Source organism: Panthera leo, chromosome A3 (genome assembly GCF_018350215.1).
Source record: "Panthera leo isolate Ple1 chromosome A3, P.leo_Ple1_pat1.1, whole genome shotgun sequence".
In the NCBI taxonomy this organism is placed as follows: Eukaryota; Metazoa; Chordata; class Mammalia; order Carnivora; family Felidae; genus Panthera; species Panthera leo.
Genome location: NC_056681.1, coordinates 44,371,057 through 44,396,490, shown reverse-complemented (window position 1 = coordinate 44,396,490; position 25,434 = coordinate 44,371,057). Strand labels below are relative to the sequence as shown.

Here is a 25,434-nt window from a genome sequence, read left to right as displayed (position 1 = left end):
AGCCCACAAACAACCTCAGAAATACCCACTATGGACCACCCCCTTTCACACTGCTCTTTTCTTTGTAAAAGGAGAGAAATGATGGTACCAAAGTTGGAAACATAAAAAGCCAGTATGCATCATCACCCCCCACTGAGTGACCTGGCTCAACAGCTGGGGACCTTCAGTGGGCAGATGCTATAGCTTGGCCAGGAGGGCTCAGACCAAAACCCCATAGAATGTAGGGCCAGGATTCAGTAGGACTAGTGAAATCAGCCCCAATTCTGGCAAAATCAGAGCCAGAGACTTGATTACTTGTAAGGATCCTTTTGCTTCTAAATCTCTCTTGGGGTTCCCAGGGGGAGATGGCAGGGTTTGGCAGTTGTGGCTAGAGGCAAGGGGAAGCCAAGACGGCCAGAAGATGAACCTATCACCTGGGTAAAAGTCAGAGGTTTTCTGCCTCAATTTGGTTCACAACTTTGTGCAGAGAACACTGAGGCTTCTCTCAGGAAGACTCCCGTGGGCCTTCAACCTGGGCCCTGGGCCTTCACAGGTGTTATAGGCAAATCCAAGCCATCCAACGGCTCCAAAACACCTGTGTTTCCAAAAAGGAAACCAGCATCTTCACCAGGAACATCCCTATCCCTGAGCTTTGCCTCCCTGAGTCCAGTAAGAACCCACCTGGTGGACCCTCTCCACCTTTCCTCCTTTTTCCGAAATGCAGTGGACTCCCCTAAAAGAAAGACCATAGGCCAAGGGCACAAAGGGCTGGGCCAACCAGTCAGGGGCAACTCTCATCAATGTGGGACATTGGAAGGGCAAGCCTTCTGCTGTTCTGTGCTGTGGAAGGTCACGGCACTGTAGCCATGGCAATAGAAAGGGCTCTGACATCCATTCCATGCTATGCCACGTTTCAATACCTGCCATAGTCAGAGCATGTACAAATGTAGCTCAGAAGAGTCTGTTTCTGAAGCAAGACATCATCTTGGTTTTCACTCACAGTCCTCCGAGGTTGTCCATCTCAGCACTTTCTATAAGAAGTTCTAAAACAGAAAGACTTCAAGGAAACCCCATTCATGTAGACACTTCTAGACCAGAGAGAAGAGCTATCTGACATTCTGGGAGGACCTCTCTCTTCAATCGTGAGACGTGTTTTTCTACGAGCTTCTACCATGAGAGACCTCCCTGCGTTGTTTTGCTCTGCTGGTTTTTGCTCTACTGTGATTAAGGATACAAATTCTAGAACAAGACTGCCTAGTTCTGAATCCCAACTCTGCTATTCCTGGATGTGTGTTCTGGGGCAAATTTCCCCACTTTCCTCTCTGGGCTCAATTTTCTCATCTGTAAAATGAGAAAAATAATAGCTATGCCACGGGGTTGATGGAAGGATTACCTGAGTTAATATAGACATAATTTTGTATTAATTCATATGAAGTCCCAGTAAACATGAGTTGTTCATACTAAAACTGTCTTTAACTGGAAATAAAAATAGAATGTAACTGGAAGCAGAAGAATGGTATATATTGTTAAAAAGCAAAAAAGGAAATGAGGCAAAGACACTATGGGGAGCCTAGAACCCATATTTTTAGCAGCTATGTGTCACAGTGATCAGAGACAGAGCAAGGGAGTGGGAAAAAGAAGATTTACTGTATGATGACCAAGATCTTGACATGATGAAGGCCAGTGGTCTCATGCTATCTAATAACTGATCTAGACCTGAGTCCCCCCACTGGGGACGACTGCATCCAGGATCCTAAATCTAATTTTCCATGCCCCAACTGCAGCCACAGTTTGACCTTGGGGAAAAAAATTCACAAACAAATAAAGCACACCCAAGCCATTTTCTTCCCCAATTTCCTGGAGAGTGGCCGCTCATGTATATCCACTATCAGGAAAGAGAGTTCCCCTCCCTGCTGTGTAAACAGAAGCTGCCCCTTGGTTGAGTCAGGGGGAGGGAAGCCCCAGGCCAACCTCTACTCCATCTTACTTTGCCTGTAAAAGCCAGACATTTGGTACATGAGCTCTCCCGTTGCCCCAAATGGTCTGCATGCTATCTGGAAAGGTTAATGATATTTTTTTTATTTCTCACTTGAAGATTCAGGCTCAGGTCCAGTCTTAAGGTTTCCATTTAAATGCAGAGTGATATTTCCCTTGCAGGAAAGAGCAGATGGATCAGGAGGGCATAAATGTCTTACTTCACATAAATAAAAGGAGAGTGGTCTGGAATAGAAAAGGTTGGACTATAAAAGTGTTTTGCTATATTAAAAAAAAAAGCAAAACAAAATCTACAGAATTTTCCTTGGTTGCTTCCCCATTTTCGAGTTGCAAACTGAGTCCTAGTGACTTCGCAAGTAATGACAGGGCTTGTCGGGATAAAGATGCCCCCATGGTACCGCAGCCTAGTATGATCTGATAAAATATCCCAGCTCTCTCTGGACCCAGGGAAGGTAGGGGAAAGGAAATGATAGAGAATATGGTAGGGATTTCAAAGGTCTTATCTGGCTTCACCACATGCAAGAGCATGACTACCAGCAGTCTATGGAGCTCCCAGGTGTCAGCTGTAAATGCACAAAGACTGAGGTTGATATGAGATGGGCAATGCCATTCAGGACTCAGGTGTCACCGCATCTGAGGTCCTAGAAGGAGCTAATCAGGGCTTTCACCTCAAATGACCCCAAGAGGAATGGTGTCTCTGTAAGACAGCTGGGCTGGGCTGCTCAGGCTGGTTGAGAACGACTGTTAGTGGTGAAAGCTGCCCAGCAAAGTGGCTGGTGAATAACAGATGGCTGATCAGACTTCAAATTAAAAAAAAAATAAAATAAAATCTAACAATGCATTTTGGCCCCCTTACCAGGTTTCTGGACCTGACACACCAGGATAGAATTTAGAATATGCTAGAGGATAGGCTGGCTCTTCTCTGAAAACAAACCCTCCTCATTTCTCATGATTGATTTGGACCCATTTGTATCACCAGGACCCATTTACATGGGTCACGGCAAAAGTCCCGAGTCTTCCATGATTTAGCTCATTCTGTCATCTCCATTTCCAATTTGTCAGCAAATCCTCTTGGTGCTGTCTCCAAAAATATTCTAAATCAAACAACCTCTTCTGATCATCATTACTGCCCCCAATTCAACTCACGCCTCACCACAGGCTGCCTAACTAGATTCCCTGCCACCATCTTGTCTCCACAGGGTGCCTTTTTACTCAGGGTAGTTGGACTAAATCTCCCAAATTACAAAATAGGTCATGTTACTCTATAGCTTACAAACTCCAATGGCTTCCCACCACAATCTGCTTCCACCAGAACTCTCACTCAGCCACACTCCACCTTCACTAGGCTCCAAACGGGCCCTTTCTCTGACCCATGAACATGTCATGCTTTTTGCTGTCTGAACACCCACTCCTCTTCCCCAGATTTCCATGGAGTTTGCCTTCATGATTTGGGGTGCTTTGACACGCTTTTCCTGACCACCCGTCATCTCCTATTCCAATGTACTTCCTTTAAGAACTTCCTGTTTTGTGCTATTACTTGATCATTTATTGCTTTACATTCTCTTTGCCTGTGTTTCCCTACTGGCCTACGAGATCTAGAAAGGCAGGAACCTGTCCAATCTTGTCTACCTCTGTATGCCCTATGCCTGTGCATAATAGGCAGTGAATGGAGCCAAGAATGGAAGTCCGCATAAAATCACTAATTAGATCTCACGACTTTGTCTCAAACCCTTCCCAGAGAGTTTCTGCTGTTCCAATCCACTTTGTCTTTGAGGTACTTGGTGGCAAGTTGTGACATTCATCCCTTCATCCGTCTATCCCCCGAACACCTGTCACAGAGTTCCTGAGAGTGTTTGTGCCAACTTATGTGACACATATATCCATACATCTGATCCATATATCCATCCTCCCCCTGCCCCATGTCCAGGGTGGTGTTATCAGTCAGTCACTTACCACAGATCAACTGAGTGCTTACCATATGCAGGGGGCACCCTCAGTACCTCAAATATAGTTGGAAATAGGTGTATCCAGGCTGGACCCTCAGGGAGCTCACACCACACACCATGATTCCCCACTGGCAGAAAAGTGCTTCCCTACGGTTCTGCAGCCTCTTCATGCATCTCATGGTTGCTGGGGATGGTGGTGGTCACTGCATACACCTTTCCTGTTGCCCTTGGCATTGGTGTTTTCTTATTCTACCTTGTGAGGTTAGCAGGCCAGCCTTTTACACTGTCCCAGGGCAAGAGCTGTCTATCTGCTTGAATGGCATGTTCCTTCTGCTCAGAGAGACTCAAATGTTCAAAACAGTGCACAGAACCAGAATCTTCATTTCAGATGATGCCATTTTCTTCATGGAGTGGAACAGAGTAGTATTTTCTCACTCCATAAAATTATCAACACTTACAAAGGTGCTTTCCCTAGAAACCCCTTTCTAAATCCTTCTCTTCTCCCACCTACTCTCTGTGACCCTGAATTTGCTTTATTTTTCTTCCTAGCATTGACCACCACCTGGCATCATATGTCATCTCCTCATTTCACTACCACACCACCTAGGTACCTCAAACTCTATCACTCTATCTGTCCTCTATCTCATCTATCAACCTATTATCTTTGTTGGGTATTTAACATCCCACATCCCACTACTAGAATGTAATTTTTTCACTAGCATCTCTTCTGTGCCCAGACCAGTGCCTGGTACATACTAGGTACTCAGTAAACATTTGTTGCATCAATGAATGAAATTACTGCCCAAAGAAAGAATATAATAAACATTTCCTCCCAGAACACAATCGATGGATTACTACCCTGACTTCAAATTCACAGATGATAATACAAAGAGACAAAACACCTTTAATTAACATCGTTGTGCAGACAAGCTTGGGATTTTAAGTACTGGGTATTCTTGGCATCTGGGACTGGCAATGGCTCATGCCATGGACACACGGCCCACAGCTCCCTGGAACCAAAGCATAAAATCTGTTCTGTTCTGTCATAGCTCATGCAATGCCCTCTGTATATGTGTGTGCGGGGGGCGGGGAGCAGGGAGAGGAGGTGACAAGAGCTAAGACCAGGGTGGACTCTGATGGCCACCTGGCAGAAGGCCTTCTTTGCCCTGCTGCAGATATGCTTTCATGACTTGGTAACATTGTGTTTTCTTTTATCACGGGAAGCTTTCCAGCAACTTTCTGCCTGGGGTGGAATTAGAAGGCCATGATTAGAATTCCTCACCTCCCCTAGGGCTGTCTGCAGGCTCTGGCTGTGAATAAAGGGCAAGTGTCTTTAAGGGGGTCTCTGTGCCAAGTGCCGGGGTGCCTGGGCCCCCCTGGAGCTTTCATGGAGCCCAAGTGTGGGTGCCCAGACCCAAGATGCCGGAGTCTGCCAGAAGAATATAAGCTCAGCAGACACCACATACACATTACATGTGGGGGTGAGGGAGCATGTGAGGGTCCCTTGAGGGCTAGTGTGGATGGCTGTAATATGGAGGGAGGGTGAGGCTCAGGCTAAATCTGCTCTCTGAGCTGGGCCAGAGAGACAACTAGTCACTTCGGTGCTGCTGCCTGGACCCCTGCAGCCCTAAAAGCCTCTCAAATTACTGGTTCTGTGACGGACATTGCCTAGCCTCTCAGAGTCTCAGTTTCCTCTTTTCTAAAAACAGTGTCCTCGGGACAGGGCTGTTGTGAGGATGAAGGGCGTTACTATAGGCAAAGTGGTGAGAACAGTGCCTGGCACAGAGTAAGGACTAAAGAGAAATACTACCTAAAACAAGCATCTGCCTGTCAGACAGACTTTTGTCTTCCCTGCATTCATCCTCAGTCAACCCCAGGTTCAGCTGCTGGTTGGGAAAAAGGACCTATAAACTGTCTGCTCACAGTTTATATCTCTTTCTGTGATGTCACTAAGGGGTAGCCTGCTCTGGTTCAATGTGGCACCAGCCCACAGGGTAGATTCCTGCTAAGAGCCCCACATGTCCACCCCAGGAAGCAGTGTGGGGGACGTCGTATCCACTTGGGCATGAGCATGAAAAGAAATGTTATTTGTGCCTAAAAGATGGACTCTGTTCATGGGGTGGTGCCCAGCTGTGATGGCTGTAAGGTTCTGGTCTCCTTGTAAGTTGAAAGTCTTTGCCAACACTGAGAACAGTCCTCCCAAGGAGGTAACCAGCAACCTGAAACCCCATCCCCTTTGCTCACTTTCAAGGAGCTACGTGAGACTTAATTACATGAGAGGAATGTTCAGCCCCGGCTACCAGAGACTCCCATTTTCCTCCTCACATTTCTGGAATGATGTGTCTCAGATCTCAGTGACTGCTATGCACAGTCAGGCTGGATGAAGGGAGGTGACCTTAGCATTTTTTGCCACACACCCAAGGAGTACTGTTTCTGAGTACATCTCTTGTAAACCCACATGAAAGCAACAAAATAAAATATTGCCATGATCACTTTAAATCATGTCTAATGGCCTTACTCTCTGTTGATTTGGAAATGGAAATGAATTGGACAGAACGACTCAGAGGGGAAGTCAAATGAGATGGTTAGAGGGTCCAGTGACAGAAGTGACAGTGACAGAAGAGGACAAAAACTCCAATCAAAAAATTGGGCAAAGATTTGAACAAAGTCCCCATCAAAGAAGATACTGGATGGAAAGCAAGCATGTGAAAAGATGCCCAACACCATGACTCATCAGGAAGATGCAAACTAAAGCCAACCACACTCACTAGAATGGCTAAAACCGAAATAAAGCAAAACCAGCAACACCAAGTGCTGGTGATGATAAGGAGCATTTGGAGTCTCACATACTGCGGGGAATACAAAATGGTGCAGTCACTCTGAAAAACTGCTGGCACTTTCTTGCAAACATACTCACCACACAACCCAGCAATCCCACAACTAAGTGATCTGCCCGAAAGGAATGTGTTCACACAAAGACCCGTGATGGTCTCTGTTCACAACACAGAGACCTGTGTTCACACACAAAGACCTGTGATGGGCCTGGGCATTTTATCATTTGTGCTACACCAGCCAAGGGAAAGCAACCATTGACACAGGCTTTGTGCAGGAGACATTTATCTGCTTTGTATGATAATCAGGGTCCAAAAGCTATGTATTTGGGGTGGAACTCATCACATTCTTAGCTCTGGGCAGAAGAAGAAAATGGGTGTGTGGTTCTTGATTAACCTAAGCCAATTAGTTACTCTAGTTCCTTTGCCACAGTGGCTGGTTCAGGAATGGTCAGGTGACCCAAGGTGGCCCAATCAGATTTTTGCTTGATCATGCCAGGTGGAGGATGAGAGGTAGGGTGGCGGGGGAGACGTTCTCTTTCTCTCCCTGTCAATGTGGTGTGTGTATGTGAGTCGTGAAACTGCTATAGTCCTCTGCCATGAAGGATAGTCTGATGAAGGAGTCAGAGAAGGTTAGTGATAAGAGAATCACAGAAAATGGGCTGGAGCCCTGAGACTACGACGCCTGATGTCCATTTTCCTCTGTATTTTTTAGAGACACCAATAAATTCCCTTCATTTAATAGAGCAGTTAGAGGTGCTTTGTTGTTGTGGTTGTTGTTACCTGAAACTGAAAGCCTCTTAACTCAGCTAAATGTGGGTCCAAGAATAGATCTGACTTTAGGAGGACATTGCAAGGAAGCAGAACAAGCCAGAGACAGGTGTTGTAAGCCCAAGTCAAAGCTAACAAAGAGATCTGGGTTGAGGATGCAGAGGCCATCCAGACGGAGCAGTGCAGAGCTGGGTGGGTAATATTAATGGAACTCTAGGCCAGGAACAAGTGCGTGTCAAGGGAAGATTATTACCCGGCCTTGAAGGGAAAGTGGGGAATGGCCAGGGAAAACAAATGGCCAAGAGACAGTGAGGGCAGCCAGTTACAGGACTGGGGCATCAAGGAGGGGGGACAGTTCATGCCGCCTGGGCCAACTGCCCAGTGAAGACTGCCTCTTGCCCAAGGCCAACCTCGGTCTGAGATGTGAGTTGAGCTGAGCCTGCAGGTGGGGCGCAAGCAGGCACATATGCTCTTCTGATTTCAGTTGGTCTCAACTAGGGCTGAGGATGTCTTCTAGCAAGCTCTTCCTGAGGCAGGTGGCCATCAGGTGTCACTGGAAGAAACTCATATTTTACTGGAATGTGATAGATCCAGTGACTGCTCCAGACAGACCTGACCCTACCTGTGGTGACTCCCGGCCCACAAATTTTCCTCTCCTACTCGCTGAATCAAATATTAAAGCATCCTGCCTTCAGGTGAGGCCTTCACCAGCACCCTCCAGTACTCCATGGACTACTCATTCTCCCTCGTGCACTTTCATCTCCCTTTCTGGGGTAAATGACAGACCTCCAGCCCCTGTTTTCAGGAGTGTGTGTGTGTGTGTGTGTGTGTGTGTGTGTGTAGGGGGGTTTCAGCCTCAGTCCCCCAGCCCTGAGTCCCTGTTCTCAGTCCCCCAGCCTCTTGGGGAATCAGAACTAGAACATGATAAGATGTGTCGGGTTTTGTCTAGAGAACAATAAGCTAAAAACTAAGGTGTCCAGGGTAAACCAGGGTGGTCTGTGGGCTTCTCACTGTGTTTATTAGCTAGAATCCTCTGTTTTGTGAAAGTGAAAGTCAGGCGGTAGATGATGCCATCTGATTATAAGAGAAGCTTCTAGCTGAGTACTGGTTGGGCTCACCCATCCCGGACCATCACCATTGTGCTGACGGGTCCATTCTTTGCATTGCCCCCAGCTCCTACACTCCACACTTCTAAAGAACACATAAATGCTAGAAATCATCATAATAATGCAATAACAACATCTGGGAGTTTTAAGTCCTAGGCTCCCCATGAAGAAAGAGAATGGATTTTACAGGCAGCAGATCTGGGCTCCAACCACACTTCACCACCTCAAGGTAGCCTCTCCTGTACCTGGGTACCTGCTTCCTTGCTGTAAATGAGGACGATACAGTCTTAAAATGTCACAGGTGTATTTCTACGAATATTTATAAGGCACATTGTAGTGCCTGCATGCTTAAAAAATGATGGCTGGGATTGGTTTCTTTTTGATAAACAGTTTTGATCTAGGTTTTTAATTTTTTTTTCCATTTCTCTGCTGAAATTACCCATCCATTCATTTATTTTTCCCATCTGTCCCCATTTAAGATAGATGTTTTAAATTCTTTTCTAATTCTTGTATCTATATCATCTGCGGCTTGTTTCTGCTGCTACTTTCCATGGTTATGAGCCCTATTCCTGCCTCCTCACAGGCTTTGGATTTTATTATTGCATCCTGGAAATTATATACAGAAGAAGGGTGAGAACTGAAGAATACTACTGATGTTTCCCCTCCCAGAAATTTCATGTCTGCTCTCACTGGTAAGCTAAAGCAAGGAGGTGATTATTCAGATCTCATTTGATGGGGACTGAGTGGTGGGCCACCTGTGGTCTGCCCTACCTCCCACCCCCAGCTTCTGAAGGAAGGGCTAGTCTCCTAGTTCTCAGGGTTGGATTTCGGATTCCTCGATTTCGGGTATTGGGAGAATGTGAGAGACGGTGAAGATAGGATGGTTTCTTTCTGCTTCTCAGTCCTGCCTTCACTTCTGTTTTCCCAGAAAATTTGGGGTGGGGTGGAGAGGATCAGTGTCCTCTGTCGAGCAAATTATTATTGTTTGTGACAGTCTTCGTATGTGACAAACTCCAGGACATCCCAGCTGTCTCCGGCACTGCCAGTAGCTCAGTTGGCTTATCTCCACCCGGCAAAGTTCTGGATCTTCACAGCCGTCTGTCCTCCCTGCATCCAGACCTGCCAGGACTCAGCTCTCTTACAAAGGGCTCCTCTCTCTGGAAAACAGTTCATCAAGTCTCTCCTGCCTCCATTACTCTCTGATATCCTATATACAAGTATGATTTTTGTATTATCCAGACTGCTTTTTGGTGTTCCCATGGGAGCTAAGGCCTTCTGCGTCCTAACTGGAAGCAGCAAGTACCTAGAATGGTAGTTGTTATTTTTAACACTAGAGGAAATTCCCTAAATGCAGGATGTCCTGGCCTTGAACTCTTAATAGTCAGCCTAATGTTAAAGCTTGTGTTTCATCCAGGGGAGCTGAGAATGAGACCCTGCAGGTGGTTTATTTTTAAAGGCTTAGTCAAGATTGTAGCAAATGCTTTATGAGTTCACTCCTGTCTCCCTACTTTTACCATTTTGGGTCCTTCTAGGGCCCAGCCTCTAGGCCTCTTAGCTTGGGGGTTTTCCCTGGGCTCCAAAGTCCATCCTGCCCATGTCCAGCAGAAGCAGTCTTTACCAACGATTGGCGGAGGTTGGTGGATAAATGCCCCAGCTTCCTCCCCCTTGGGTTGGATACCTCAGGGACCTGTGTTCCATACAGTCGTCCATTCCCCCAGAAGTAAATCCCAGCTGCTTACAGTGGTATCTTACTTGGTAACACACTTTCCTTGGCTACTTTGTCTTCTTAGTCTCACTTCCTTCTGTCTGGCATGTCCTGGGATCCCCTTTCAGATAAACTACCTGCCTTTGAATCATTGCTCAGATTCTCCTGCAGAAACCCAACTGAAGGCAGGTGTCAAGTCAAATATGCAACCTCTGGGTGCTGCTCGGGTTTGCGCATGGGGGCCAGCATGGACAGGGCGTTAACAGAGAAAGGTGAAATCAGCGAAGGTTAGATGGACCTCGCAGGAGAACAGCAGGCACATTTCGAGAATACAAGGAGGGCTGATGCTGGAATTCTTTATTATAAACCGGAGCCATGTGCCAGCCTGGAATAACCAGAATATGAGCGTCCTAATTTGGGATGCACTTAAACTGTTTACTCTCTGTGGTTTTGTCTTTAAAGCCTAACATGCTCCGGATGGTGGATTTAAATTCATAAGTACATTGTTTCACAAAACTGGCATGAAGTTCTTGCAACACAATATGCAAAATGCATTAGTATGTTGCATCCAGAGCTTAGTGTTCTCGCTCTTATTATGTTTTGTTTTTAAATAAAGAAAACTTGTAGGACCACAGCCCTGTAAATGTCTTGTGGGGATGCCAACAACCGCTCTATAAACCACTCTCGCAGAAGCAATTTTCCTCTTGTCCCACAAAACTCCCAAAAGCACCTTAGGCGAACACCAAAGCACTGGGTATGTTTGCAAACTGCAAATACGACAGACATTTAATTACATTGAATTCATCAGAACCCTAATTGAGACAGGAACTCAAACCTTACTGCTTAATTACTTGGATTTCAGAGGAGTAACAGACTTGGACATGAGCAGCCCTTCAGGCCGGAATACATTAGAAAGAGGCCCACGGGCACTGGCGGGGAGTTCTCCCAGCCAAATGAAAGTGTGGAGCCACATAAATAACCATGCTAAGTGAGACCCATGACTGGATTTATTAATCAGTTCAATCCCCAATATCCAGCCCTTGCTGTAATGTTCCGCTGCACTGGCTGCATCACCTGGGAATGTTTGTTTCTCAATATGTAAGGGAATGTTCATTTCTCACAGTTTTTCTTTCCCTCCCGCTGATCAGACAGCACAGGGACGAGGACCAGTCCTCTGAGATCGTTCTTTGATCAACATCTCTTCATTTTGGTTTTCGTGTAGAAGACCTTCTCCTTGACCTTCCCTTCCTTCCCTACCTGGTATCCCATGGCTGTTCCACTAGCTAGTTGATCCCATCAACTTCTCAGCCAAATTATCATAGTGACACAAGGTGGGATTTGGAGGTGAGGACCCCATGGCTCTTCTGAGAGCTGATAATGGTGTCTTTTATTGAGCATTTACCATGTGGGCCGACTCCTGCTTAATGATGAACATGTGAACGTTTCATCCTTATGGTGATGCTAGGTGGTAGGTGGGCTTACACCCACCCGCTCCATAGATTTGAAAACACGCTCAGAGGAGCGATAAAGTCACTTCTCCAAGATTTCACAGCCAGCAAATGGCAGCGTCAGGATTCAAACCCTGGTCAGTCCTGTTCCTGGGCCCACGTTCTTTCTAAAACAGAATTCTTCTCCCTCTGCGAAGACTTCAGGGACTCCACAAACTCCTAAGGAAGAGAGGTGGATTGTCTCAGCAACCTCCAAGTGGGGAGGAGACAAGAAAAAGCAGAAGGAGGTGCCAGCACCCAGAATCATCATGTGGGCTACAAGGTTGTGGTGGGTTCTTCTCTCCATGATGGTGCAGGGTTGTGAGACGAGCTTGGCAAAGACCTTCCAGAGGGAGTAAAGTGACTGATACCAGCACATGCTAAAGTTCAGGAAGCAATCTGCCTTCTAAGCAGGCATCCTAACCAAGCCAGTGATTAACTGCATTGCTAATAAATTATGAATACAAGTGAATCCAAGCCACTTCATATGTAATTAGTTGCATGGCATTTACTAGATACTTCCCAGTCACTTGTTTCATTTCTTTACGTTGCTTCTCCCCCTTTGGGCTTGCCTTTCCATCAGGCGGCAGGTACAAATGACTAATGAACTAATGACAACACGAATAACGGCCAGCCTAATGATCATACTGCTAATGGTGACAATGCTAATTAAGAGAGTGTGAATGGCAACAGCTTCTTCTGCAGGATGTGACTATTCATCTCCGGAGGGCAACAAGAAGACGGTGGACACAGACGAGATCCAGGGAAGTGCAAACAGCACTGAAGGCGTGGATGGAGACTCGTTTTTTTTTTTGTTTTTTTTTTTTGGGTGATTTTTTTTTTTTTGCACTAACTATATTTATAAGAGGTCTAAAAAGCATCATATTGTGGGTCCACAGAATCTAAGGTCAGACATGATGGATCAAAAGGATGAGAAAAAAGAACATGTCAGTCTATCAAGTTGGGGAGAGTTCAATCACCACGTGTGGACACAGCTGTCCAGGAGCTCCAGAAGTACCCTTCACTTGGGGGCTCTGGAGCTAATTCCTGATGAGATTGACGTGTCCCTCTGCCTGTCACCCACAAGCAGCAAGCCCACTAGGCAACCTGGACAAATCATTGGCATGAAATGACGGCAGTTAGAAACAGGCAGTGGAGAACAGCAATGCTGTGCCATGGGCCTCCTGCAGAGGCTCTCCAGTCTGCATTAGAGAGATGGGCAGGGTGGGAGCCCCTGGCCGTCTGACTAGACAACAGAGGGGCCTCAGAAAGGGTGTGAAAGAAGGTTCAAAGGATTGTTCCTTAGCCCTTCAAACCAGCCCACCACCTCCAGTAGAGCCTGTGGCCCCCACAGTGAGGCAGCTGGTTAGCATCACCAAGCTCCTCAATATTGCAAGCAGAGTGCCGTCAATGGGCTTCTTGAAGGTGCTTTTCCTAGAAGATGTTTAAAGTGTGTTTGGGCAGAGCTCAGGATCTTGCTGTTCCTGAACAAAATTCCTAGGAGGGAACTAGGACAGCGAAGCTGGCAGACCCTTGGGAGCTGTGGCACTGTCCCAACTGCCAGAGAGCCTCGCACTTGGCTGACTTCTTGGGTGTCTTCCCAAGGCTTTCCAAAACAGATACCAGACCCCATGACACTCCCTGGAGTGGAACAGTCTCCAAAGATAAAATGCAGGCATGCAAAGCCCCTTGTGACGCCAAAAGCAAGCTAAGTCAACATGTAAATAAATTGCTTGATGGCTATAGCAAAACTGTCCTATGCTGTGATGACAGCAAATGGTTTTAGCAGAAAAAAAAACTATCATTTCCCGTCTCTGTCTCTCTCTCTCCCTTCCCCAACTTTTATTTACTCTATTGCCATGGAGTCAAAGCCATACCTTAAATTGTTTTAGGTCATTCCAGTTCAGATCGTGACATTCAAAATGAGTTTGACACATTCAGATTTATAGCCTGCACCTTCAGGCTGGTTAATTACTTATGTGGATCTGGGTGCTCTCTACTCCATCAACATGGAGACCAAATAATGGTGCCTGACACTTTCCAGTTCAAGTTGGGCCAGCCTCCTGGCATGAGACCCAACGTTACTGCTGCCCGAGACCACTGGCCCCTGTGTTGGTGGTGCTCCAGCAAGACAGGCCCGTGCCTCGCCTCCGTGCTGTCCCCTCCAACCCCATGCCACCTTCTGCTGTCAGTCTTACCTGTCCAGCAAAGAGCCCGCAGACACCAATGATGCACAGGATATTGAACACTGCAGAGCCCACGATGGTCCCAACTCCCACGTCACCCTTGGTGATGAAGACCCCTGAAAGAGACCTGATGTCAGCCTGGCTGTTGTGGCTGGTTCAATTCTGATGTGGGTGTGGGGGAGTTTTCAGAAGTGCTAGACTGTTCTCAGGGTCCATAGAAAATAGCCAAGCGGGGGAGAGAGTTTTAAAATCTGCATTAGGGACTCTTCCACAGGCCCATGGCCACAGGATCTGGGACACCTTCATGCAAAGTGAAAGCATCACTTCAAAAAAATAACAGCAAACACAGTGGGTGGGAAGGGGGTGTTCTGCTCCTTGGGGTCTTGAGATTCTTATCTCTTATTAGCCAACCCACTGGAAGGCTGTCTGTCCCCACAGCCCTTGTCCTTAAGAGAAGGCAGGGCTGAGATGTCCCTGGGTCATCACCTACCTATGACGGATGTGAACAGCTCTGGGGCTGAACTCCCTGCTGCCATGAATGTGGCTCCAGCTACATCTTCACTGAGGTGCAGGCGCTACAGAGGAGCAAGGACAAAGCATAGATGAGTCGGGATTCCCCTGGGAACAGAGGCCACCAATGACTCCCAAGGTCTCAAGCTCAGGTCCTCCCATCCATCCTGAGCTTGGTTTTTCCTGCACATCCCCTGCTGGGCCACACCTCCTCTGGCTGTCCTCCTCAAGGGGACAGGATGAGGGAGGGGGCTGCATGTTTCTGTGAGTTAAAGGCTCTTGACAAGATCTAAGAATTTCTAACCTAGAAGCCCCCAGTTCTGTGCAAGTAACAGGGGGTATAGGGTGGGCTGATGTGAGGTATGGTGGGCATCTGCCTCCTTTCTAAAGGGTATGCCACCCACCTCCCACCATGTTGCCAAGTATCCTTATTGCTTAAGAGATGGCCAAATCCACATTTTTATGCAAAAAAATTGATTTGTTTCAATACCATGCCTCTCTCGGGCTAAAATGAGGCTCATGGCAATCAGCTTGCAAGTCTTGATTCTAGAAGGATACAGCAGCTTTGGGGGGTGGAGGGGTCACCCTCCTGAAACCCATCCTTCATCATTAATGCAGTCTTGAAGCCCTGAGGTAGGGACAATGCGGGGTGGCGTTGAGGCTGGGTGGGAAGAATGATAACCTGCCAAGATGTCCTATACAATCACTGTCTGTTAATCCAAAAAGTGATTTGCAAGAAGACAAGAAAAATATATATTAGAGGCTGGTTTAGCCTTTCTGCATTCCATCATGACCCAGAATGTTAGCGGCTGGCTGTCAGTAAATAGCCAGTTCTCTCTTGGGTCCCATCTAGGAGATGCTAGTCAGTCCCTCTTCGCACCGGCACGGACAGCTGCACTTCCCTGCTCAGCCATGGAGGGGCAGCATGGGCTCGGCCTAGGCCACTGGCTCCACTGGCCAGCAACAGGCTGCAGTAGGGGCCCTAATGGAGCACTGTGATCTGGAATCCTGGGGATCCCTCGCTCAGGACTGAACAGCTCCGCCGCACATGGGGTTCTGAGAAGAGTATAAGATGGAGGTACTGATACCTCAAGCTGAAAGGTGTGGCTGTGAGGGGTGCAGGTGAGTCCCCAAGGCAGGGAGTTCCGGAAGGTAACTTAACACAGAGCTCACGCCACGTGGTGGTCTGCCAAGACTTGCCATGAGCCTGAGCCTGGTACTGCTGTGTCCATTACAGCTCAGAGCCCCTGCTGGGGCATTAACTGTGGAGTCCACACCTTGAGCTCACCTCCGGTTCCTGTCTCTCTCATCCACTGAGTTTGCGTCTTCCTCCAGGTCTCCTTCCATCTCCCCCTCTTTTATCCCTAATTCACCTGGGCCCTGGCAACATCTCTCTGGATGCTTAGAATCATCAGCTAGGGGTGCGAGATCTTCTACCTCTGGATGCCTCTATCCATCAAAAGCCTTCCCAGCTCCCTCCTGAGCCCTGGTAACTATTGATGCCCCAGCCTCACATTCCTCAGGATTCTCCATGTGCCGATTCCAGCCCTGGGTTCTCCTCTCTTGGTCCTGGGGCTCAGACTCTTCTTTGCACAAATCCTTCCTTGAAAGGTGTTGCCTCCAAATGTGAAAAATCCCTCCAAGGGCTGCTCCAGTACTGCTCCCTGCACAAGCCCTTTCCTGATCCCCGTGGCCCAATCAAGCTCCCCCTCCCCTTTCATCTCTCTGTACTTTCCAACTTCCCAGCACTTCCTCCAGCACTCCCGGTTTGTATCACCCTGGAGCTGCTCTGCGCCCCACAGCCCGTGGATGGCAAGGACCATGCTGTATTTCATCTCATTTCCTTCCCCAGGGGGTATGCTTGCCAGTGCTATGGATTTCATCTCTCCTGAGTAGAAAACATTCTGACAAGAATATGTACATTTCTAGAACAGGCTCTTAAATCTGCTGTAAAAAAAAAGTCATGTGGGAAAGAGACTACTCTTCTGTGCATAATGAATAGAGCACCAAGTGGTGGTATTTCAGAGATCACAAATGACCCCAGTTACAGGTGCGCTTCCTCTCCTGCTACATAAGGTGACCTGTATTCCGGTTACATCACTTTGGACAAAGGACTTCCACACGTGCCCTCTGTCCATCTAAGATGCAACCTTATCATTTCCTTCTACTTCTACCGAATAAAGGAACCACTCCCAGGGCCCCTCCAGGGTTCCTGTGGAAAGATTCTCTTTTATTTATTTGTTTGTTTGTTTGTTTGTTTATTTATTTATTTATTTATTTATTTATTTATTTATTCAGTACAAAAACCAAAGAGACTTTCAGGATGTAGAAGAAGCTACTTAAGTTATTGGTCTCGAAGTGTGGTTTCTGGACCAACAGCCTCAGCATCCACCTGGGAACTTAACAGAAATGCAACTTGTGTCCTCTGCTGCCCCCCTCCCCACCCCCCGCCCTCCAAGAACTAATGAATCAGACACATGGGCGGGGAGGGAAGGGGAAGGATGACAAAGTCTGAGAACGACATGAAGAAACGAGTCCCAGATGGGAGGTGTGTCTGGGAGAGATCCTTTCTGAAAACAGGATTCTGAATTAAAAATAAAATAAAGTGGAAAGCTTCCAGATAAAGGAAACTACATTTCAGAACAGACAAGGAAATGAAAGAGGAGAGAGAATGAAAGTGTTCTAAATACGCTGAATATCTTCTGATGAACGGGATTTAACTTGGTCTTCAACCTGGTGTTCACTGGGCTGATTTCGAACAGAGTCCCTTTCCTTTTCTCTGTGGACAGTTCTTTCATCTTCTCGCTTTTTGGGTCTCTGCTTGGAGCATTTCTGTACATGTGCAGAGAGGAAGGGTCATGGAGGGGTGTAGATGAAGATTTAGCACACTATGAGGACCCCACAAGAGAGAGTCATGGGAGCAGAAGGAAACTGAGGAGAGGAAGATGAGGGGCACAGAGAAAGGAAGAGCAGGATTTAAAAGAGGAAAAGAAGGGGCACCGGGGTGGCTCAGCTGGTTAAGCGTCTGACTCTTGATTTCAGCTCAGGTCGTAATCTCACGGTTTGGGAGTTCAAGCCCTGTATCAGGCTCTGCTCTCTCTCTCTCCCTGCCCCTCCCATGCTTGCACTCTCTCTCTCTCTCTCTCTCAAAATAAATAAATATGCTTTTAAAAAGTGGAAAAGAAAACAGGCAAAGTCGAACCCAAATAGCACCAGGAGTTGCCTCTAAAAGGAGCAGGGAGTGCTGGTCATTTGGGTTAAAGGCCAACTACGGGTCGGTACCCTGACATTTTAAGCAGGCTGTTGGAGCTTTTGGGCTAATACTGTTCATTGCTCAGAAGCATGCTGATGCCTGGTGTTCCCCCCTCCAGGGGCGGGGGTGCCAGGAGGGCTTCCCAGGACCTTGTTGAAGGAGGCTGGAGCAACACTGTTAGATGACCCACTCAGACATGCTCAGAATACAGGGCACGTACCTCACAGATCTTTTCCAAGGAGGGGACAAAGAAGTCATCACACACAATGGCCAGTGCGTAAAACATGTATATGGCCTGGAAGAGAGGAAAAAAGGGGTTAAAGTCAGAGTCAAAGCAGAGCCACGGGGTGAGGGTCTGGACACCCTCTACATCAATAACACTCTCTGACATCATGGACTCAACATCTTACTCAAAGTACAAAAACTGTAGTGCTTGGGAGGCCCTCCATGATATCACCGCTCCTCTCTGACCTCATCATCTACCACTCTCTTCCTTGTCCACCAAATGTACTATGGATGACTGCCTCAGGGCCTTTGCACCTGCTGTTCCCTCTGCCCCAAACATACTTCCCTCAGATGACCTTGGCTCATTCCATCATGTCCTTCAAGTCCCTGGTTCAATGTCAGCCTAAGCAAGAGGCCTTGGACTCCCTTCCCTCCCATTTCTCTCTATTCACCTTATCCTGATTTTTCATGATATATTGTATGTTAAATTAATTTGTTTATTGTCTGTCTCCCTCACTAGAAGTCCACAAGGATATGAACTTTATCTGTCTTATTTGTCCCCAATACAGGGCACAGGGCCTGGCGCATAGCAGGTGCTCAAAAAATATATGTGCAATGAAGGAATAAACACATGAATACTTCTAACTGAGGTCATTCACTCTGCTGTTTCCTACAGGACAGGCTCCACAATCTTGCTTCCTGTCAGCAAAAACCAGGGAACACCCTGGAATTCTAACCTCCTGGGCATAAATCACCCATCTAACCCCAAGTTTCCTCTCTAATTGATGAAATTTTATTTGGATTCCATCATTGGTTGACCACCTAGCATCCATCCTCCACTCCTTTCTAATGGGACCCCAATTTCATCTCAATATCCACCATAACCCATGGGAAGGTGACCCCACCCTTTACTCTAGGAGTAGAAATGACTGGCCAATCAGTGTGCAGTATTTCCCACTGATGGCTACTGGTTCAGGAGCGGACATGTGACCTGGGCTGATCCAATGAAATTGTAGGAACGGTTTTATAGCCCTTGCCAGTGGCATCCATTTTTCACCCTCTGGTGCTGGTTATGGGCTGGGGGTCCTGGTTGCCCACTGGCAGCCATATTGAGGGAAATGGGACTTGAAAGGAAGTTGACCCTGAGTCAACTTCATGGAATTAACAAGTTGTTGAGCATGTGGTACTAAAGCATACCTGCCTCCAGATTTTGTAATAGAGCATTTCAGCCAGTTTGATTTGGGAGTCTTCCTGTTACTTGCAGCCCAAAGCATCAAATGGGTATAGCTGCTCATCTTTCAAGTTCCAGCATCCTCAGCGTGACATGCTTTCATGTTTTGATCTCTCAACATCTTTTCCTTTTGAGAATTGCTCCACTGCACAGACCTTCAGTCGCACATTCCCCATACCCGTCAGCACAGGGCACAGGCACATGAGCCAGGCTAGCCACCAGGACACCCCATTCTCTGTCATGCAGTAGTGGGTGAGCAAAAGGTCTGCAAGGGGGCCAATGAGGGACTGACAGAGAAGCTGGAAGAGGAGGGCTCTCTGCTTATGAGATACAAACACTGCCCGAGTCCGGAGGCAGCTGCCATACAGAGGGAGCTTGCCGGAGAATGTAGTTCATACAGTAAGAAGCCCAACCAAGAGATGGGACAGACAGACTGACACACACACACAGACACACGCACAAAATGTTGTTCAATGACACCCCATGAACTCTGGACCCAGCTCACCCCTGAAATCGAAGTGGACTTTCCAATTTCATGAACTAATAATATGCCTTTTACACTTATGATGACTTGAACGGGATTTCTGTCACTTACAGCTGTCCTTCATGAAGCTTTTTGTAGCAGTCCAAGCATGAAATGATCTCTCTGGCCTCTGACTCTTGGCTGTGGCACCAATTTAGCCATCCCTCCCCCTCTTTATGAACTCATTTTTCCTTTTCACACATAGGTGTTTGGGCTCTCCAACCAGACTGTAAGATTCTAAAAAACATCTTAACACTTGATTCTGTGGAATTATCAGACGAGTGAATGAAAACATTCATTCCAAAGTGCTGCCTATAATAAATTATCAAAACCCAACACAATATACCACAGGAGATGGGTTATATAAACCATGGTTCATCAATCGATGAAATCCTGTTAAAAGAGATGATTTAAGCCCACAGTTAATGACAAGAAAAGGCATCTACTATACACTGCTAAATGAGAAATATTATAAAATAATGTGTACAATCTTTTCTGTTATTATCTATGCGTTAAGGCATACACACACACACATGCACACACTTGTGCAAGTATATTTGCATATAAGAGTTTGTAACACCACACATTAAAGTAGTTTTTCCCTCTGTTGGTATGACTCTGTTTTTATAATTCCTATCTATATTTTCTGATATGCCCACCTTGAATTTGTATTTCTTGTGTGGATTTTGCAGGTGGTGGAGATTTTAGAGCAAGGACTCTGTCTTATAGTTTTCTAATCTCCAAGGAGCCTGGGATGTCTGGCATGCAGAGACACCTTAAAAATAACTTTCATTGATTGGTCTATTCATAATCTGTACAAAATGATTTGTCTGTGGATTTGGGGGGAAGAAAATGTCAATTTTTACAAAATTAATGCTTTATTTACAGCTTGTGGATGAGTCAGGATATACACTCCCAAATTTCAGTGGACTCAAACCCTCTTTTGCTGTATGGCTTGGCTGATCCAATGATGCGCAGGCTTTATCATTATCTTTGAAAGGACAGCCAAATGTAGTAATTGGAATACAGAATTGTACATTTGTGAATTAACCAAGATCTAAATAAACTGTCTATAGCTGCCATACTCAACTCACTGAAATAGCCAAGTCCATAAACCATCTTTCTAAGACTATGTTCCAATATTACGTATCGATCCTGTCGTGAGGCTAGAAACTTCATCTAACATATTGCAAATCAACACTTGGAATGGGTTGGGAAATGAATAGATCTTCCAGGCTCTCTGTGATTTCAAGGGTGATGGCTACTGAAAGCCACATTAGTTCTCATGCACAAGGCAGTGTGAGGCCCCTGCCTCAATCAGGCACCCTGTGTGGCAAGGCACCTCTGGACATCTGGAGGGGTCTGCCAGGCGATGGGGCTCCTTTCCAGCCACAGAGCACCTCCTGGCCTGCCACTTTGCTTACAAGAAATTCTGCTCTAATTCCTGCCATGTTACCCACTGGAAATCAGTTTCCCCCTGGAAAAGCAAACAAAATAGAGCAAGGTATTGGTGGGGGAAGGTTCTATGCATGTAGCAGAGTAGGAAGGATAAGGAAATCAGTACCTTCTGCTCATTTTTGCTGTGAACCTAAAAATGCTCTAACAATGGGTCTTCTATTACTACTACTACTAAGTTTCAAAAACTAAACAGAACAAAGGAACAAAACAAATGTATGAAGTCAACTTTTAGATGCAGGAAGCCTACTGATATTGATGGTACTATCAGTACAACTGGCCTGAATGTTTTAGAGTGAGGCATTTTTGTATTAATTTGGCCATTCCTATATTTCCAAAGGATATAATACTATAATTGGGGATACTGACTAATAATAATATTATTAATTTTTGCCACTATATGTTGGGCCAGGAACTCCAGGCACGCTCACTCCAGATACTTTACAGGGATTGTCTCACATAATTTCTCTAACTCCTGTGGGAGGCAGGGTGTTACTGGCCCCAGGTCCCAGATACCTCTGAGAGTACAGTAGCGAATCCAAGGACACATGGCTAGCAAATGGCAGGCCTTGGATGTGACCCCAGGACTCTCTGAGCCTTCCTGCCGAGGCCAGTTTCTCTCCACACAGAGGGCGTTCCTGAACTGCTGTCCAATCGACACCTTCTATGTTCACTTGGCCTACTAATAAGTTCACTTCTCCAACCACACGAGAGAGAGGGACAGTTTCAGAATCCCAGCCAGCCACCTCTGGGAGTTGCCAGTCAGAGCCACTGATGTTCTTTGTTATTTATTTTTATTTTAGAAGTTCAATTCTGATTATATAAATATACCATTTACATAAATGTATCAATGTGATCAGCATGAACAGGAGTAACCCTAGTTACCTCTTTATTTTTAGTGGCTTCCCATTTTCCTCTATAAATAAATGGACCATCAACACTGCTACAGTGAACATCTTTACTCATATATCCCTTTGCATTTCTAGGACAGACTTCCAGATGTGGAATTGTTGGGTGACGTTCTTTTTCAGTATTATTTTTACAAGGTGCACTAAAAAATACAAGACAGACTTAACCCCTCAAAAATATTCAAGGTGATCCCTGGAATGGTGGATGTGTTGCGGCACACCCAGGAATCTGAGCCTCCGGCCTGGCTACAACAATCAGAACAAGCAAATGTGGGATGCTTTCCGGAAATGATGAGTGAGGGGTGTCTGCAGAGGAGAGGAGAGGAGGGGTCTGTTTCAGTTTCAACTCCAAGCTCACAACCACGGGGCCTTCACTTCCCTTGGAACTTATCAGGGCCCTCCCTGTGGGAATCTGTACGTTGGCACTGATTATGTGCTGCCTGGACCGTGAGCCACGTTTTAAGTCCATGTACCTGGCTGCTCTTCTTTTTCAGGGCAGCAACTATGCTCTTCCCACATTCATATCCACACAGTCTCAGGGCGGGCTTGCACAGAATGAGGGAACTGGTTTATATGAAATGAATGAGTCCAAGCAGGAGGTACCCAGAGAGTAGCTGGTGTCCCCTTTAGAAAGAGAGGTAGCCTGGAGCCTTGGAGGAAGCCCAGGATGGAGTAAAGGACCTCGCGTCAAATCCCACACTTGACACTTCCAAGCTGTGGTGACCTTGAGTGACTCTCCTTACCTCACATAGCCTTCAACATGAGACCAATCACACCATCCGCTTGAGTTAACTTATGAGAGGGAGTACTGTGGGGGGTACACGGACACAGAGGAGCAAAGGGGCTTGGGCGTGACCAAGCACCTCATGTGACAACAATAATGCTGTGAGATTGTGCCCCAGCAGGCCTGCTGGAGGACAAGAGACATGCAGAGCAGGGTCAGGAGGACAAGGGGCATGTGGAGCAGAGCCAAGTCACCCTCGTCCTAGAAGAGGCTGCCAGATATCAGTTGACAAGCAGCTAACCCCAGACATGGGTCAACTGATCCCCAGTGTTCAGCTGAACCCAAAAGACCCAGAAGGTAAAGAAATGTGTACTGTTGTATGTCACCGAGGTTTTAATTGTTGTTTTTTAAGTAGGCTCCACACCCAATGTGGGGCTTGAACTCATGACCCTGAGATCAAAAATCGCATGCTCTACCAACTGAGCCAGCCAGGGGCCCCTGTTGCTGAGGTTTTCAGGCCATTTGTTATACAGCATCATTAGGGCAACAGGCAACAGATACAGCCAAGATGATACAAACAGCCATGGTGAAAACAACAATAATGAGAAGTAACTTTCAAGTTCTGAGTGACAATATGCGCAGCTTTTCTAGTCTCCTTGGAACTAGCCATGATCCTATGACACAGCTCGGACCAATGAGAAGAAGGCACGGATGCAACAAAGTGACCCTTTTTTTTTCTAGCTCTCAACTTGGATGTAGTGTCTGGGGCAGCAGCAGCCATCATATGACCACGAGACAACAAGCAAGAAGATACACAGCAGCACACACGGGATGGCAGAGCTCTGAGGATGCCATTCGCGGGCTGATCCTATGTCAGGAATCATCTTTCTCTGTGCCGCTTCTTGGGTGAGAAAATGAAAAATGAACCCCCATTTGCCTCTATGGCCATTAGTCAGGTTTCCCCCACTGGTGGCCACAAGCCTCCCTATCTGATTATGGGAGGAGATATTCATTCTGCCAGGCGAGGCTAGCGAAGGGGGCCAGAGAAGTCTTCACAGAGGAAGTGGCCACTAAACTGGGATTCTGGAAGATAAATACCATCTCATCAGGTGGTTTCAAAGGCTGACTGGGACTAATAAAACCAGAGAAACGCTGGCCATAGTAAACTGTGAAACACCTAAGGTAACAGGAAATCACCGTGGCCTGTGGCTTAATGGAGGTGAACAGGCTCTAGCTGAAATGTCAATATACATAAGGGCTTCTGAATTGTGAGGGCAAATGTCTCTGAACAGTGCGACATTAACCCTGCTGCTTTATGTGGCATCTACAGTCAGCAGTTTTCACAGACAATTTCCTTTTACTACATCATCTGCTCTCACGTCGCTGTCTTTAATTTCAATGAAGGTGGTGCTGGACAATCAATTCCTAAGGAAGATCTATAGAACTCTGGCCTTGGTGGAAATTGTTCTAAACCTCCCGGGGAATATGGTTTGAATATTAACCAAAAAAATATTTTCTTTTCCCTTCTCTGTATTTTTCATAGTTTCAAGTGATAGTTTCTTCAAGTAAACTTGGAAAATACAACAACAACAATTGTATTTCTTTTAAAAATCCGCCCCCCCATCACAGCTTGAATGTAATGGCCCCATGATGTCTTGGTGGGACTGACGTACATGGTCACTTCTGGGTTCTGTCACCACCACAGTTGTAATTCTCCTGGAAATACTCACTCTCCCTAGTGACTAGAGAGGGAGACTCTGAGCTTCCAGCCAGACTAGGGTTCTGCATAAGAGGATTTGGGGAGGAGGGCATCAGGGAAGAGGAATGAAGCAGGTGACTATGTGCCCCCTGGTCTTATATTCTTTAGGCCTTATTAATTTAGAACACCCCATAGTGTCTTGAACATCAGAATCTGCCTCGATTTGTTCGAAGAGCATTGATTTACCCTTACACAAAGTGGTCAAGAAGTGCTAGGGCAATATCACGCCCTGGGCGCCCTCTCGCAATGGCTGATGGGAGCTGGTGTATCTGTACCCCAACTCCCCTGCCCCTGGAGTGGAGAAACCATTCTGTCTCCCTGGGCTCCCCAGGTGACAAAGCTTCAGGTGCCCACCCTGTTGCAAGCTTGATGACCCATCTTTTATTAGTGATCCTCCCTTCTCCGCCCCACTTCCTACTGCACTACTGATGTTTCTCTTTGCCCCTGGATAACAACTTGCATTCCAACCCTGGTCTCAGAGTCTGCTTCTGGCAGAGCCTGAATTAAACCAAGAATGAAGGGGGTTAAGGAAGATCATGAAAAGAATGAAATGCAGTTTGCAGTCAAGACGGGCCACTCATAGAAACAACTGTTTTCTAAAAATCCAGAGGGACTAGTGTAAAGGCATGCAATTCAAAGACATCCATCTCAAATAAACACATTGCCAGCTACACAACTAGATAAGGGGCCAGGCTGCCCCCCCCCCCATGAAGTTCCGACTTTAGAAAGCTCTGGATGACCTACATGACTTGACTTACTGCATGAGGGACTCTGCTTCTCTCTTCCCACATCCTAATTCCCGCTCTTATGCTTTGAATTCACCAATAGAGAGTAGGCCTG

General features: G+C 46.6%; 1 protein-coding gene across 4 annotated transcripts in view; it reads right to left on the bottom strand.

Annotated features, from left to right (window-relative positions):
* Positions 1-25,434, bottom strand: part of SLC24A3 (solute carrier family 24 member 3) — a 500,862-nt gene that overhangs the window by 140,754 nt on the left and 334,674 nt on the right. For all 4 annotated transcript variants that reach the window (XM_042931727.1, XM_042931724.1, XM_042931726.1 and 1 more), the window contains exons 4-6: positions 17,990-18,064; positions 14,497-14,581; positions 14,019-14,122 (exon numbers count right to left, since the gene is read on the bottom strand). In XM_042931727.1, coding sequence (XP_042787661.1) covers positions 14,019-14,122; positions 14,497-14,581; positions 17,990-18,064 — 264 coding nt within the window. The remainder of the gene's footprint in view (positions 1-14,018; positions 14,123-14,496; positions 14,582-17,989; positions 18,065-25,434) is intronic.